General features: G+C 44.4%; 1 protein-coding gene across 1 annotated transcript; it reads left to right on the forward strand.

The window, feature by feature from the left end:
• The first annotated feature begins 1,552 nt into the window (after positions 1-1,552).
• Positions 1,553-2,671, forward strand: LOC125515813 (alpha/beta-gliadin A-I). The gene has a single exon (XM_048681318.2). The coding sequence runs from the start codon at positions 1,629-1,631 to the stop codon at positions 2,505-2,507; it is 879 nt and encodes a 292-aa protein (XP_048537275.2). The 5' UTR covers positions 1,553-1,628; the 3' UTR covers positions 2,508-2,671.
• The last annotated feature ends 13,368 nt before the right edge of the window (positions 2,672-16,039 follow it).

A 16,039-nucleotide genomic window follows, 5' to 3' on the forward strand; every position in this document is an offset into this window, starting at 1 on the left:
TCGGCGCCGGTCTCAGTCTCATCGCCGGTCTGCATGTCGGTATCAGTCCCCGATGCGACAACACAGTCGCTGCAACATGGGTAAGGGAGACCACATCAGTGCTGGGGGGTCCAAAAATCGGGACACACTTTCGCGCGTCGCGGGCCGCCTCTCAGACAGCTACTTGGGAGGCGGTGGAGTACCTGGGTGCGCGGTGAATCCCCGGGAACTCGGTGACCAACTTCCTTCCCGTGTGGCGCATGGAGACGACGATGACCCCGGCGAAGAGCAGCTTAGCCGCAAGCTGCACAGCCTCGTCCACCTCCTAAGTTGGGACCTCCGCGCGAGCGTTGCGGGGCCGCCGCTCGGATGGCTTCTGGAAGGCGGTTGTACATGGGCACAGGGTGAATCCCGGCGAGAGATGGCCATTGGCGCACGCAAGTAGATGACGACGTCCCCGACGAAGAGCAGCCCGGCTAGCTCGCCTCACTCTCCTTTGATTAGAAATGAAAGATTGGGAAGAAGCAGACTTGAGCCTGCAGGGAAAGGATAAGGTGACGATGCAGTCTCCACTCGTTCGGGGCGACACGCGTACTGAATGTATGAGAAACGTGACGTGGCAGAGACCCCAAGATACTCCCTCCATTTATTTTTAGTCTGCATATAAAGTTTGGTCAAAGTCAGGATTTGTAAATTTTAACTAACTTTATAATAAAAAATATCAACATTCACAATATGAAATCAATATTACCAGATGCGTCATGAAATGTATTTCCATACTATATAGTTTTGGTATTGTAGATGTTCATATTTTTTTATATAAATGGGAAGTAGAGGCACTCTTCCATATAATGAAGTTTATAATATATGTGCTTATATTGTACTACAATTGTTTGAATAGCTTAGCATATGTTCAGATGTATGATATCTGTAATTTAAGCGCTTGAATTTTTCATATAAATATTTATTAATAAATATGTACCCCTATAATAGCTAGGCCGTGCAGTTGCACGGGTAGATGACTAGTGATTACAATCTTGTTTGTGTGCAAGTCAAGCTTATCTAGTTTACACGTAACAACTTGTAGAACATTACAAAATTTATGCTTGCTAATAACTTCTAGAACACTACAACACTTGACATGTAAAAGGAATTTGACGAGTCATGGCCTACTAAAGCAAGTTACATTACTAGTCTTATCTATCTTAACAGACCACACAAGATTACAAACTAAGTACCGTGACAGCCATGCTTATCTAGTTTATGCGTAACAATTTGCAGAAAATTACAAACTTAGTTTCAGAAAAATAGGCAATCTAGATTAGTGTTTGAGCTATAAAGTGAATAAGATGAGTCATGCATGTTATCACACCTTTTTGGTGGTGGAATGATAGTGCAACAACAAGGAACTTTAATGACTAGTCCAAGAATACACTTGTAAGTAGTGCCACCAAACAGAACATTCCAAATGATGATTTTTAGAAGCATCCAAGCACTTTCCACACAAACAAATGCCAATTGTGAAAGAGATCATTCCATGGCAGCTATAAATAGCCCCATAGCATGACGATCATCCTTCCTCATCCATCATTCTCATTAGTAGAGCGCATCATTTAAGCCAAGCAAGCTGTGGTCAATACAAATCCACCATGAAGACCTTTCTCATCCTTGCCCTCCTTGCTATCGTGGCGACCACCGCCACAACTGCAGTTAGAGTTCCAGTGCCACAATTGCAGCCACAAAATCCATCTCAGCAACAGCCACAAGAGCAAGTTCCATCGGTACAACAACAACAATTTCTAGGGCAGGAACAACCATTTCCACCACAACAACCATATCCACAGCCGCAACCATTTCCATCACAACAACCATATCTGCAACTGCAACCATTTCCGCAGCCGCAACTACCATATTCGCAGCCACAACCATTTCGACCACAACAACCATATCCACAACCGCAACCACAGTATTCGCAACCACAACAACCAATTTCACAGCAGCAGCAGCAGCAGCAACAACAACAACAACAACAACAACAACAACAACAACAACAACAAGAACAACAAATCCTTCAACAAATTTTGCAACAACAACTGATTCCATGCATGGATGTTGTATTGCAGCAACACAACATAGCACATGGAAGATCACAAGTTTTGCAACAAAGTACTTACCAGCTGTTGCAAGAATTGTGTTGTCAGCACCTATGGCAGATCCCTGAGCAGTCGCAGTGCCAGGCCATCCACAATGTTGTTCATGCTATTATTCTGCATCAACAACAAAAACAACAACAACAACCATCGAGCCAGGTCTCCTTCCAACAGCCTCTGCAACAATATCCATTAGGCCGGGGCTCCTTCCGGCCATCTCAGCAAAACCCACAGGCCCAGGGCTCTGTCCAGCCTCAACAACTGCCCCAGTTCGAGGAAATAAGGAACCTAGCGCTACAGACGCTACCTGCAATGTGCAATGTCTACATCCCTCCATATTGCACCATCGCGCCATTTGGCATCTTCGGTACTAACTGAGAAGAAAATAACTCTAGTACTAGATATATGAAACACCGTTTTCTCAGTCCATGGTTTGGTCGTTGTAGCGGTGAAAAAATAATGTGACATGCACTATCATGTAAGAACCCGAACTATACTAGTTCAAACTTGGGAATAAAAGACAAACACAGGTCTTTTCTACATATTTATGTTGCATCTATTTATATATTAAAAGTAATATAAGGTGAACCAGGAGCAAGGTAAATATGCGAGAAAATTGCACGTTAATTAGAAATTACTAGCCCTCGATCTGGTACATCTTAACAAATAGAATTATCTTGACCGTTAGATTTATATAACATATATAATGCTCTGGGCCTCCAACGACTGTACGTGACACATCTGAATGAACATATGTTAAAGAAAATATATTTGGTAAATGGTGGGCCTCTTTAAAAAGAGAACTCACGTACATGCACCAACTAAGAAAAACACATACATGTAAACGGGAAAAGGATGAGATTTTCTCACGTACGTGCTCCCTGGCTCCACCCCGTTGAAAAAATATACATCTGGAGGCCACTTTGTTTCCTGATCAAAAAAACTTACGTTAAAAAGATTGCATGCATCCCAGGGAAAATAGTCAAGAAGAAGTCGGACTTTTCCTGACAAAAACAAGGAACGTATTAAGTTGACTTCAAAGAAAAAAGGAACATGTTAAGTTAAAAAAAAGAAGAAACCTGTTAAGTTAGAAAAAATCAAGGAACGTGTTGTCCAAGGAAAGATATGTGTCAAATCATACAAAAAAAAAAGAATACACACACGTACGTTCATGCACTTGGAAAATAGAAAAAAAAGGAACATCACGTATGTATACACTTCGGAAACTCATTACATGACCATGTCTGATATACTCCTCTAATGCTTAATATTAGTGCCTAATAATTTATATTTAAAATTTAATTTACTGATCAAATATCCCCACTGTTTAAATTTTAATTTGGCACATTGTTTGGCTACAGTATGAACCTAAATTTCCTCTTATTATTATATATCATGGTAATAATCCAAAGGCGACTAATCTGCGCCGGCGCACCGGCGCAATCAATTCGGCTGGACACAGCGCGGCCGTTCGATTAGATTGCATTTAACCGTCAGATCTGGAATCGTTTTCTTTCCAATTAAATGGATTCAACCAAACAGCAGAGGGGAAAACAAAGCAGCGCCGCCACCAACACTAGCCATGGACTTCCGATGTAGCAAAACCTTGAAGAACCACCGCCAGTCGCCACCCTCGCCGCGGGTTGCCGCCCTCGCTGTCGGTCACCGCCGGTCGCCGCCCTCGCCGCCTGCGTTTCTCATCGGCTTCATGCATGCAACAACATGCCCTCGTGGTTGCAGGCTTGCATCTCCGGCTCCGGGGGACATGGCCGCATCTCCGGTAGCGCCGGCCGCAGCACCTGTCGTTGTGGTCGCGCTGTACCTCGCCGTGTGCCCTCCCGAGGCTCTTGCTGGTTCCAACAAAAAACGATACCTGTTGTAGCAAAAAAGTATCGCTTCCAGCAAAGAAGCTTACCGCTACAGCCCGCCATCGTCATTGTAGCAAAAATGTTAACCCGATGTAGCTTCTGTGGTTGCCGACTGCAGCAAAAAATGACATGGTTGTAGCAAAACTCAAAAGAAAAACGCCGGCCGGCCGCTGTGTATGGTGGTAACAAACCCTATAGCCGGTGGTAGCGAAAAACTTCATAGTTTGCAGCAAAAAAATGTTGTCACCCGTCGTCGAGGTTGCATCATATTAATGAATTATGTCGCAAAAAAACGTTGTCGCCGGTAGTAGCAAATGAAGCCGCCGGTACTAGCAAAACAAGACACTGGTTCCAGCCAAAGAAAAATAAGCGACAGAACCTTTGGTTGGTTCCAACAAAAAAACTTGTCGGTTGTAACATCCCTCGCCGCCGGATGTAGCATCTCCCGGGGCTGGTTGCAACACTCCATTAAAAAAAAGTTGTCTATGAGCGCATCCATGGAGACTGCTGCATCGTCAGCAACGAGGGGAACAGGAGGCAATGAAAATCGTTCGAGTCGTAGCTCCACAGGACGCGGCTACAGCATGGGGAGTCCAAAAATCTGTCAGAAGCAACATGCACCTCGCCATCCTCCTGCGCAGGAGAGAGAAGAAAAAGGAATAAGAGGAAGAAGAAAGGAAACGGGAGAAAGAAAAAAGAAACGATTGGTGGTTGGCTCAGGCAATTAGTCAAACGAGGGGCACGCGGGGCCGCAGGATACAGAGCAATCGAACGAAGCGCGCGCGTCCGGCCGAAGACTCGGCCGGACTGCCGGCTGGAAACGTTTCCCTAATCCAAAGGCTTTGTCTGGGTTACCGGCTAACTAGAAAAAAGATAAATATGCTAGAGAATTCCATAATAATTAGAAATATCTAGCCTTTAATTATGTAAATCAGAAAATCACAACCGTTGGATTTACTTTAAAGGTAAATTTCTCTAAATTCCCACCATTGCCAGTATGTAGAAACATGTGCTGCTTCAATTCTCCCATAATCACCAATCAATCAACAACACAAAACATACCTCAATTAAAAAAAACTGAACAAAAAAAGAAAAAAAGAAGAAAGGACAAGATACACGCATGTACACGACAGCCTTGGCTTGAAACACATCAGTAGATCAAGTGTCCGCCTCCCTTACACAGAATAAATTCTAGGGAAGAAAATAATAGTGCAACCTAACCTTATACGTACTATTCTATCCTCACGTCCCATGAGATTTACTAGCCTACCGCCGCCGCATCATGCCATCCTCTCCTTTCAGCTCCCATGCTCTCCAGCACCCTCCTTGCCGCGCCACTACTCGCCTAGGGATATTGCTCCTCAGACCGTGGAGCTTAACCTGCTTCTTCTTCAGCAAATATGGAACTGCTTTAGGATCCTTCTCACATCAGCACGTATGGGCCTCATTATACTGAAGCTCCTGGACCTCCTACAATTGGTTGGCTATGGCCAGTTGATCGATGTGCTGAAGTCCAGGTCTGTTTGCTGGCACATATGCTTTGGAAATAGGCCACTATGTTTGTACTTCAAAATTGTTTCTGTATTCTTGAGTGGTACATCCTTTTAAGCGCCAGTTTTTTATGTTAATTCATGCTGACAACACTTAACCTAGCCTTTCATATTCACGTACTAAATACAGGAGCAAGTAAAAACAACAGACCACCTTATTGCTCTGCATGTACTACATAGTAAAATTTGTCATGTTCTACGATCGCACCATCCCACCCTTCTCTCTTGGTATGGGCGCCAATTGAGGGATTGATAAAACTGAAACGAAGACGTCACAGGGCTGGAAGTACCGCTAGCCTGGTTCGCACTGCAACCTACCCAACGACATCAGAAACTAGCAACTGAGGCAGGTGTTGCTCGATTCTCTCAAATTGCTCTCATGTAAGTACTAGCCCTTGCATGTGTGTACATACCTTTGTTGCATTCTCAAACAGATAGAACATGTATGATCGGTGCGGCTATTTTTCATCACATGACATCCAGATAACAAGCATGAAAGGACTACATTGGAGAACAAAAAATATTGGTTCCTGGCTAGAGTACCACTACCTATGGACTTGTCTCCATAGATTTTGTTCCCAAGATGTTATTTTAATTAACCTCTTTAGCTTTCTTCCATTGCAAACGGTGATGTGCATCACGGTATATACGTGACGATCTTGCACATGTATACACAAGAGGCTCAGACGGAGGTGCTGGATTCTGGACGAGGGAATATGAAGCAGGAGTGAGCGAAGAGTAAATAATGGTGGGAGTACCGATTGGTGTTATGAAGAAAATTGCCATCCAAAGATTGATTAGTGTCATGGAAGATTAATTTCTGAATGCGAATATATATGTTACATTGGTTTGGAACTTTTTGAGATAATTGCACCTAAATTAGGTTCTTTCTTATTTCATATGTATACCTTATTTCAGTAAAAGTTCACAACGAACTTAGTAGGACAAATATAATTTTGTTTGTTCTTTCTGTTGTCCGCCACCAAAGCTCAATTTGAACTCTCTAGAAATGGACAATGATTTATGCATTCTATATCTTCTTGATTGATTAGCCATGACAAGGAAATAAAAGGATTGACTGATATAGCATAACTTTGGAACGCTCGGTTCGTAGAGGTTACTACAAATTAGAGTAGTGTCTGTTGGAATTTTGCTAGTAGCCCTTTGGCCCAAAGCTCAACTAAAATTCTGAAATTCTCTTGGCTCATTTATGCACACATGTCAGTGGAGTGAGTGAGACTAAAGTTTAGTCCCACCCTGGAAGTTGAGAGAGTTGCACCTCTTTATAAGGTGAGCTCTTCTACCACTTGTATGAGCATGAGAAGAGGAGACCTACACGCGCGCTACTCCTCCTCGCTCGCCACGCCTCGTCGCGCCGCGCCGCGCCGCGGGTTGCGGGGTTGAGCCGAGCCGAGGACGTTGTCTATATTTTTGCTGCTCAGGAAAAATTAATGAGTCATTAATTAATAATTAATGGACGCGTTAATTACTGAACCGTTTCCGATTTTTTTGGATCGTGACGACTCGGACGTGGGGTTTACTCCCACGACCTACCCGGCCCGCACTATATAGTCAGGCAGACGTCTACCCTAGCCGCCGCCGCTTCGTATGGTTGCTCACCACCGTTACAGATCATTGCGCCGCCAAGCAAGTTTTCTCCATCCCTCCTTTCGGCGTGCACCGGGAGAAGGGACAGCAGACCTCCGGAACCCCACCTCTCGTGATCCTGTACGGGAGAGGGGCGATCAGGTTTTTGGGGAGCGCACTAGCAGGACTGCTGGCAGCGACGACTTCGCGAACGACGACTTCTTCCCCGACCTCGGCAACCTCATCCTCGACGACATGGGCGACAACGTCAACGCCGGCGGTGCTACACCCACTGCACCGTATGTTATTCTATCCTTCTTGTTCGAGATCGTGGTAGAATTCATGTTTCTAGTATATGTGCCCTAGATGTGATCTGTTCATCTACTATGGTAGTTCGCATGATTAGTTTAATCTCTGATATTGCTGTCATGATCTATTTCCTATTTATTCGGATTAAATCTCGTAGTAATTTGCTCATTTTTCCAACAATCCAAAAACCTGATTATAGGAAATTTACTCCGAGTGGTTTTGCTGCGCATCTGAAAGCCGCATGCCTTTAAGGGGGCGCAATATAAGAGGTGGCGCACCAGAGTAGTCTACTGGTTTCAGATCATGGGCTGCTATGACACCACCAAGGGCAAGCCTAAGGGCGATCTTAATCCAGCACAGCTGGAAGCTTTCAAGAAGATCAATACCCTCTTTAAAGGCACTCTTCTGAGTGTTCTTGATGACTCCATTGTAGATTCTTATATGTCGTTTGACAACGGCAAGAACATGTGGGCTGCGCTTGAGGCCAAGTTTGGTGCCTCGGACGCCGGCAGCAAGTTGTACGTCATGGAGCAATTCTATGACTCCAAGATGACTGATGAGCGCCCTGTTGTACAGCAGGCTCATGAGATACAGTCGTTCGCAAAAGAACTTGAGTACTTCAAGTGTGTGTTGCCGAACAAATTTGTTGCCGGAGGCATCATTGCCAAGCTTCCACCTTCGTGGAACAATTTTGCCACTTCCCTGAAACACAAGAGATAGGAGTTTTTCGTTGCGGATCTCATTGGTACTCTTGATGTTGAAGAGAAGGCGAGAGCAAAGTATACACGTGCTCGAGTTGCTGAGGGAGGTTCTAGTGCCCACATGGTACAGAAGAAGAACTTCCAGCCCAACAAGTCCAAAAACAACAAGAACAAAACTTAGGGCAAAGGCAAGTTTGATACAAAGAACAAGCCATCACATTCTACCAACTTCAAGAAGAACTCTCATAAGAAGGGGAAGGGACTTTGCCATGTCTGCGGTGATCCTAATCACTGGGCTCCGAAGTGTCCTAACCGCTTTGAGGAGCGCGAACATGAGAATAGCGGCAAGTCCGCTAATGTTGTCATCGGTGATACTGATATGAAGGAATCAGGGTACGGTGTTTTTCCTACCATCCTTTCAGTATTCCAAACCCCTGATTGGTTAATTGACACCGGTGCCAATGTACATGTTTGTGCTGATGCCTCCATGTTTTCTTCTTACCAGGCCATTGGGACTTCTCCCGTGTTCATGGGGAACGGGTCACATGCCATCGTTCAAGGTGTTGGTACGGTCGATCTGAAGTTTACTTCGGGGAAGACCGTGCGTCTGAAGAACGTTCATCATGTGCCGTCCATCAATAAAAATCTTGTTAGCGGTTCCCGTTTATGTTGAGATGGTTTTAAGTTGGTTTTCGAATCCAATAAAGTTGTAATTTCTAAGTATGGACAATTTGTTGGAAAAGGCTATGAGAGCGGAGGCTTGTTTCGCCTGTCTTTGTCAGATATTTGCACTAAAGTTATTAATAATGTTTGCCACAACAATGAGTCTAATATTTGGCATTCACGACTTTGTCACATTAACTTTGGTTGCATGACGTGGCTAGCCAATATGATTTTAATTCCGAAAATCTCTACTGTCAAAGGCTCTAAGTGCCAAGTATGTGTGCAAGCTAAGCAACCTCGCAAGTCCCATAAGACTGCAGAGGCAACAGACTTGGCGCCACTAGAGCTTATACATTCTGATATTTGTGAGATGAATGGCGTGTTGACAAAAGGTGGAAAGAGATACTTCATGACGTTGATTGATGACTCCACTAGATATTGTTATGTGTATCTTATGAAATCAAAAGATGAGGCTTTGGCTTTCTTCAAAAACTATAAAGCTGAGGCAGAGAACCATCTTGATCGAAAAATTAAACGGCTTAGGTCCGATCATGGTGGAGAGTATTTTTCCAATGAATTTGATCTGTTTTGTGCGGAACATGGTATAATCAAACTGGATATGGTTAACACCAGTCAAATGGGGTAGCCAAAAGAAAGAACCGAACTCTAACTGATATGGTTAACACCATGTTAGACACTTCGGGTCTATCCAAGGAATGGTGGGGGAGGCGCTAATGACTGCGTGTCATGTCCTAAACCGAGTTCCCACAAAGCATAAGACCATGACTCCATTTGAGGAATGTTAAAGGAAAAGGTTGAAACCCTCTTACCTACGTACTTGGGGTTGTTTGGCGAAAGTCAATATACCAATTCCCAAGAAGCGCAAGCTTGGACCAAAAACCGTGGGTTGTGTTCTTCTTGGCTATGCTTTTCATAGCATCGGCTATAGATTTTTGATAATAAAATCTGAGGTATCCGACTTGCATGTTGGTACGATTATGGAGTCGAATGATGCAACTTTCTTATAGGACATATTTCCTCTGAAGGATATGTCGAGTTCATCAAATCAGGAGACACCTACTCCATCTAGTGAGGAATTCACTGTAATTCCTGAACCCACCATTGCGATGGAACACGTTGAGAATCTTGTTGAGGGTGACAATGGAACTCCTGTGAGGAGTAAGAGACATAGGACTACAAAGTCCTTTGGTGATGATTTCATTGTGTACCTCGTGGATGACACACCCAGGACTATTTCAGAAGCCTGTGCATCTCTTGATGCTGACTACTGGAAGGAAGCTGTATGTAGCGAGATGGATTCCATCTTAGGTAACAGAACCTGGGAGATCACTGACCGTCCTTATGGGTGAAAACCTGTAGGATGTAAGTGGGTGTTCAAGAAGAAGCTTAGACCTGATGGTATGATTGAAAAGTACAAGGCACGGCTTGTGGCCAAGTGTTATACCCAGAAAGAAGGTGAAGACTTCTTTGATACTTACTCACCCGTGGCTAGACTAACCACAATTCGGGTGCTACTATCACTTGCTGCCTCACATGGTCTTCTTGTTCATCAAATGGACGTTAAGACAGCTTTCCTCAATGGAGAGTTGAAGGAGGAAATTTACATGGATCAGCCAGATGGTTTTGTAGTACCTGGTTAGGAAGGAAAGGTGTGCAAGTTATTAAAGTCTTTATATGGCCTTAAACAAGCTCCTAAAGAGTGGCATGAGTAGTTTGAAAGAACATTAACTGCTGCCGGCTTTGTAGTAAATGATGGTGACAAGTGCATGTGCTATCGCTATTGTGGGGGCGAAGGAGTTATTATTTGTCTGTATGTCGACGACATATTGATCTTTGGAACCAAACTTGATTTAATCAAGGAGGTTAAGGATTTCTTATCTCGCTGTTTTGAGATGAAGGATCTAGGAGTAGCTGATGTTATCTTAAACATCAAGCTGTTGAGAGATGAGAATGGTGGGATCACACTGCTTCAGTCTCACTATGTCGAAAAGGTCTTGAGTCGTTTTGGGTATAGCGACTGCACACCTTCTCCAACTCCATATGATGCTAGCGTGTTGCATCGAAAGAATCGACGGATTGCTAGAGATCAACTGAGGTATTCTCATATTATTGGCTCGCTTATGTATTTGGCGAGTGCCACGAGGCCTAACATCTCGTTTGCTGTTAGCAAGCTGAGTCGGTTTGTGTCAAAACCGGGAGATGATCATTGGCATGCACTTGAGAGAGTTATGCGCTATTTGAAAGGCACCGCGAGCTATGGGATTCACTACACCGGGTATCCAAGGGTACTGTAGGGTTATAGTGACTCAAACTGGATATCTGATGCTAATGAGATTAAGGCCACAAGTGGTTATGTTTTTACACTTGGTGGTGGCGCTGTTTCTTGGAAGTCCTGCAAGCAGACCATCTTAACGAGGTCAACTATGGAAGAAGAACTCACGTCATTAGAAACTGCCACTGTTGAAGCAGAGTGGCTTCGTGAGCTCTTGATGGACTTACCTATGGTTGAAAAACCAATACCCCCTATCCCGATGAACTGTGATAATCAAACTGTGATCGTCAAGATAAACAGTTCTAAGGACAATATGAAGTCCTCAAGGCATGTGAAGAGGAGACTGAAATCTGTTAGAAAATTGAGAAACTCCGGAGTTATTACGTTGGATTATATCCAAATGTCAAAAAAATTGGAAGATCCCTTCACAAAGGGTCTATCACGTAATGTGATAGATAATGCATCGATGGAGATGGGTCTGAGACCAACCGCATGAGTTGTCCATAGTGGTAACCCACTCTATGTGATCGGAGATCCCGTGAAGTAGAAGTGGGAGATAAGCTGTTGGTCAGTTGGGAGGAGAGTATCCCTATATTACCTATCCCACTCCATGAAGATGCAATACTCTCCTAATCTGCATGGCAGGTTGATACTTATCTTAATGTGTTCCAAGTGGCTTATTCGGTGAAGCAGAGATGTTGTCCTGCAGAACATCTTCTAAGGAACACACCTATATGAATTTGACTGTTAACATCGCAGTCTGTGAGAATTGGGTGTTCTCTAATAAATTCATGAAAAGGCCCTGGAGTATGACGTATACAGTCCACCCGCGGGGAAGCCTTGCGGCAGCCCAGTATCGGTCAAGAATTTATGTGGAACTAGTCTCGCAGAAAATTTGTAGTTCAAGGCATAGTCCACTATTCAAGTTGTGATCTAGTGTAGCATAAATCTCTAAGTGAAAGTTCAACTTCACAGTCTCCACTAAGCCCCGGTATATAAACAATGTTTTGGAACTAAATGATGAGATGTGCCAATGAGACTTTGTGGGGGATTGTTGGAATTTTGCTAGTAGGCCTTTGGCCCAAAGCCCAACTAAAATTCTGAAATTCTCTTGGCCCATTCATGCACACATGTGAGTGGAGTGAGTGAGACTAAAGCTTAGTCCCACCACGGAAGTTGAGAAAGAGCACCTCTTTATAAGGTGAGCTCTTCTACCACTTGTATGAGCATGAGAATAGGAGACCTACACACGCACTCCTCCTCCTCGCTCGCCACGCCACGCCTCATCACGACGCGCCGTGGGTTCGGGATTGAGCCGAGCCGAGGACAGAGCTATGCACGTTGTCTATTTTTTGCTACCCCGGAAAAATTAATGAGTCATTAATTAATAATTAATGGACGCATTAATTACTGAACCGTTTCCGATTCTTTTGGATCATGACGACTCGGACGTGGGGTTTACTCCCACGACCTACCCGGCCCGCACTATATAGTCAGGCAGACGTCTACCCTAGCTGCCGCCGCTTCGTATGGTTTCTCACCACCATTCCAGATCATTGCGCCGCCAAGCAAGTCTTCTCCATCCCTCCTTTCGGCGTGCACCGGGAGAAGGGACAGCAGGCCTCCGGAACCCCACCTCTCGTGATCCTGTACGGGAGAGGGGCGATCAGGTTTTTGGGGAGCGCACTCGCGCGACTGCTGGCAGCGACGACTTCGCGAATGACGACTTCTTCCCTGACCTCGGCAACCTCATCCTCGACGACATGGGCGACAATGTCAACGCCGGCGGTGCTGCACCCGCTGCACCGTATGTTATTCTATCCTTCTTGTTCGAGATCGTGGTAGAATTCAGGTTTCTAGTATGTGACCTAGATGTGATCTGTTCATCTACTATGCTAGTTCGCATGATTAGTTTAATCTCTGCTATTGCTGTTATGATCTATTTCCTATTTATTCGGATTAAATCTCGTAGTAATTTGCTCATTTTTCTAACAGTGCCATCTAATAGATGATGTAAATCTCCTCAAGTTTGACGTTGTTGAGCTAATTTACAAAAAAACCTCATCATTATTGGACGTCCTTAACAGCCAAGAACAAGTTGGGGTCGAACTAATGGATTTTACACTTTTACATTAAAGGTTTAGCTAAAGCTAGCAGGTGTTTTTAAACCTGAATTTTTTTCCTCCTGAATTTCTTTGTATTTTCTTATTGACACTATTTATACAACCATCTGACAAAGATTAGCTAAAGCTGTTTGTAGATACGTTGAAACCTGAAAAGCTTCTTTGGTTATCCTTTTAATAGTTCTACGTTTATTTTCTCATAGGTCATAATTCTTATGTAATACCAAGATGCATTGTGGTAGTGTACATGTGTTAAATTCAGGTTGTTATTCACAATTTGCGACAAAATTTAGCTCACGCTACATTTAAATATGTTGAAATGTGAAAGCTCTTTTTCTTCTCCTTTCTACACCTTGCATCGGATTGCATCCCTTTAGTTATCCAACATTTTGTACAACATGTAGAGATTAGGAAGTTCATCATAGTTTGTCTATTTCCGTGCTAATAAATGTATGAAATCTGCATTTCCAAGCTACTAGGACAAGTAAAAAATAATAATTTTACTATAGGATTCAAAAACAGCAGTTCTGAAGTGCACTTTATTTATTTGTGAAAGTGATCACATTTTGTTTCATTTTTCTATAGACAAATCTACTAATACATACTCACGATAAAACTATAAAAGTTCTAGTCCGCACATTGGGCGGGCCACCCGGCTAGTTAGTCTAAAGATAACAAAATGAGTCTGGTATTTGAATTAAATTGAAGTATTTTCTTGAACTTTCAAATTGAGTATTATTAAAGTAGTAAGGACTATCCACATCCTTGGCTTGCCCCTGATCAATTATTTCCAGAGAAGCATTCAATTCATCAATCAATTACATTGATTTTAGTGGCTGGTACTTCTCCTCAACATCAGTATATTCACCGTGGCCACTCCAAATCGGCAAGAATGAGGTACCAGTGCTCTGGAGCAGTGCAAGCTAATTGCTTCTCATGTGAAGGGGTGCGGGCGCAGGAGAGGTATTTCTGGTGGGCCAAGGGACTAAGAAGCGACCGTGCCAGCGGTACAGACGCCCGCAAAGCCCCATAGTTTGTTTTTGGTTTACAGGAAAAATGCACATCCATACTGCCCTGGGGAATATAGGACCGTATTGGATGGAAAACCATGTCCGAATGGTTGCGAGCGGTTTGAGGGTTAGCTTTTGTAACGCCTGGTTATTTATGCTATAGCTATACCCTGCTAATGATGTCATGTCACCACGATTACTGTTGTTAACCTCACAATGATTCAATCCCGTTCAAATTCAAATTTAAAATAAAGGCAAACATCAAAAGTTTTCAAACATTAAAACTAAAATCTTTGAGAGGTGACAAAATAATGCATAAGTAATTATGGTGGAGAAACCAGACTTTAATCAAATGTTTAAATACTCTAAAATGAAAAAAAACAGTTGCTTAAACTATTATTTAAATGCTTTTAAAATAGTAAAAATCTTCTAACTAAATTATTTGGGTACCAAACTTTTGGTGGCAGTGGTATATTTAGTAGAACTAATTTAGATGCTAATTATATAATTTACAAAATTAGAGTAAATTGAAAAATAGGATAAAACGGAAAAGGAAAGACAAAACAAATAAAAGCAAAAGGGGGCAACCCCTCGCTGGGCCTCGGCCTAGCTGCCACTAGGCTAGCTAGGCTGGCCCCGCCGCCTCCCTTAACCCCCCCCCCCACTCCCCATCGAACCCAAGCCCGATCGCCCCACTTCCCCCACACCCCCTCGCCAGCCTCCCCACCTCTTGATCCCATCTAGATCGGGGAGGGTATTGCCCCCATCGACCCCGTTGCCGTCGCCGGATTGCCCGCCGACGTCGCCAGGCCTCCTCCCCGCCGCCCGTCTCCGGCTCGCCTCCCCTCTCGCTCCTCTTCCCCGACCCGATCTGGATCGTGAACGAGCAATGAGCTCGAAGCCCACCTTCACCGGCACCATCACCGTGCGCCACCACCACTGCCTGAAGACCTCACCGTCGCCGAACCTTGCGTCGCCTCCTCGTATCCCTCCCATACTCGCGTCCTCAAGCCAGGCCGAGCCCCTTCTCGGCAACGCTGTGAGACGCCCCCGTTTCCCTCCTCTTTCCACCGCGTTCACCGCGCCGCCCGCCGTGCCCCTCGCCGTGCGCACGCCCACCACCGCACTAGCCCCCGCTCCGCGCACGACCCTACCCGCGCCCGCGCCATGATCCCCTTTTCCGCCCTACCTTCCTGCGCTCGCCGCGGTCCCGATGCTCCCCCGCCCCCTCTTTCGGGGGCGCCGACTGCCCCTGTCCCGCTGCTCGCCGCCGTGCCTCGCCATCGCTCTACTGCTACGTTACTACTGCGCTGCGGCCGCCGCCTCTTCCCGCTGCTCCGCCAGCGCCGAAGCTCCCGATTGGCTCCACCACTTCTCACGTTAAACCGCCGGCCTAAATGGCCTAACCCCTGGCTAATGAACCCCCACTAACCCACTGACACCGGGACCCACATTCCCTAATTAACCATTTAATAAATTAAAACTCTTAAATTAACATTAGTGTATGACATGTGCGTCCCCTGTTAATTAATAATTTTACTGCTAGTTTTATTAGTTTCTGTTTTTCTGCATATTTCTTTTGTATTTGAATAGGCTTTATACAATAATATTTAGCGTATCATACACATACAAATGTAATCATAGCATATACATACAAATAGTCTCATCAAATCATGTCATCATCATAATCATCATCCATCACAAAGTGATCTCTCGTCATCATCTCGAAAATAGCGATACAAGTCTCGATTACTTGCAACTACATCGTCATCCATCTAAACAATGATATACGCGAGAAGAGCTATC

This window comes from Triticum urartu, chromosome 6A (assembly GCF_056163025.1).
Source record: "Triticum urartu cultivar PI428250 chromosome 6A, HENAU_Tu73, whole genome shotgun sequence".
NCBI lineage: Eukaryota > Viridiplantae > Streptophyta > Magnoliopsida > Poales > Poaceae > Triticum > Triticum urartu.

Bases quoted from the DNA above. Each gene is read 5' to 3' on its own strand.
- LOC125515813 (XM_048681318.2), top strand. From the start codon at position 1,629: ATGAAGACCTTTCTCATCCTTGCCCTCCTTGCTATCGTGGCGACCACC.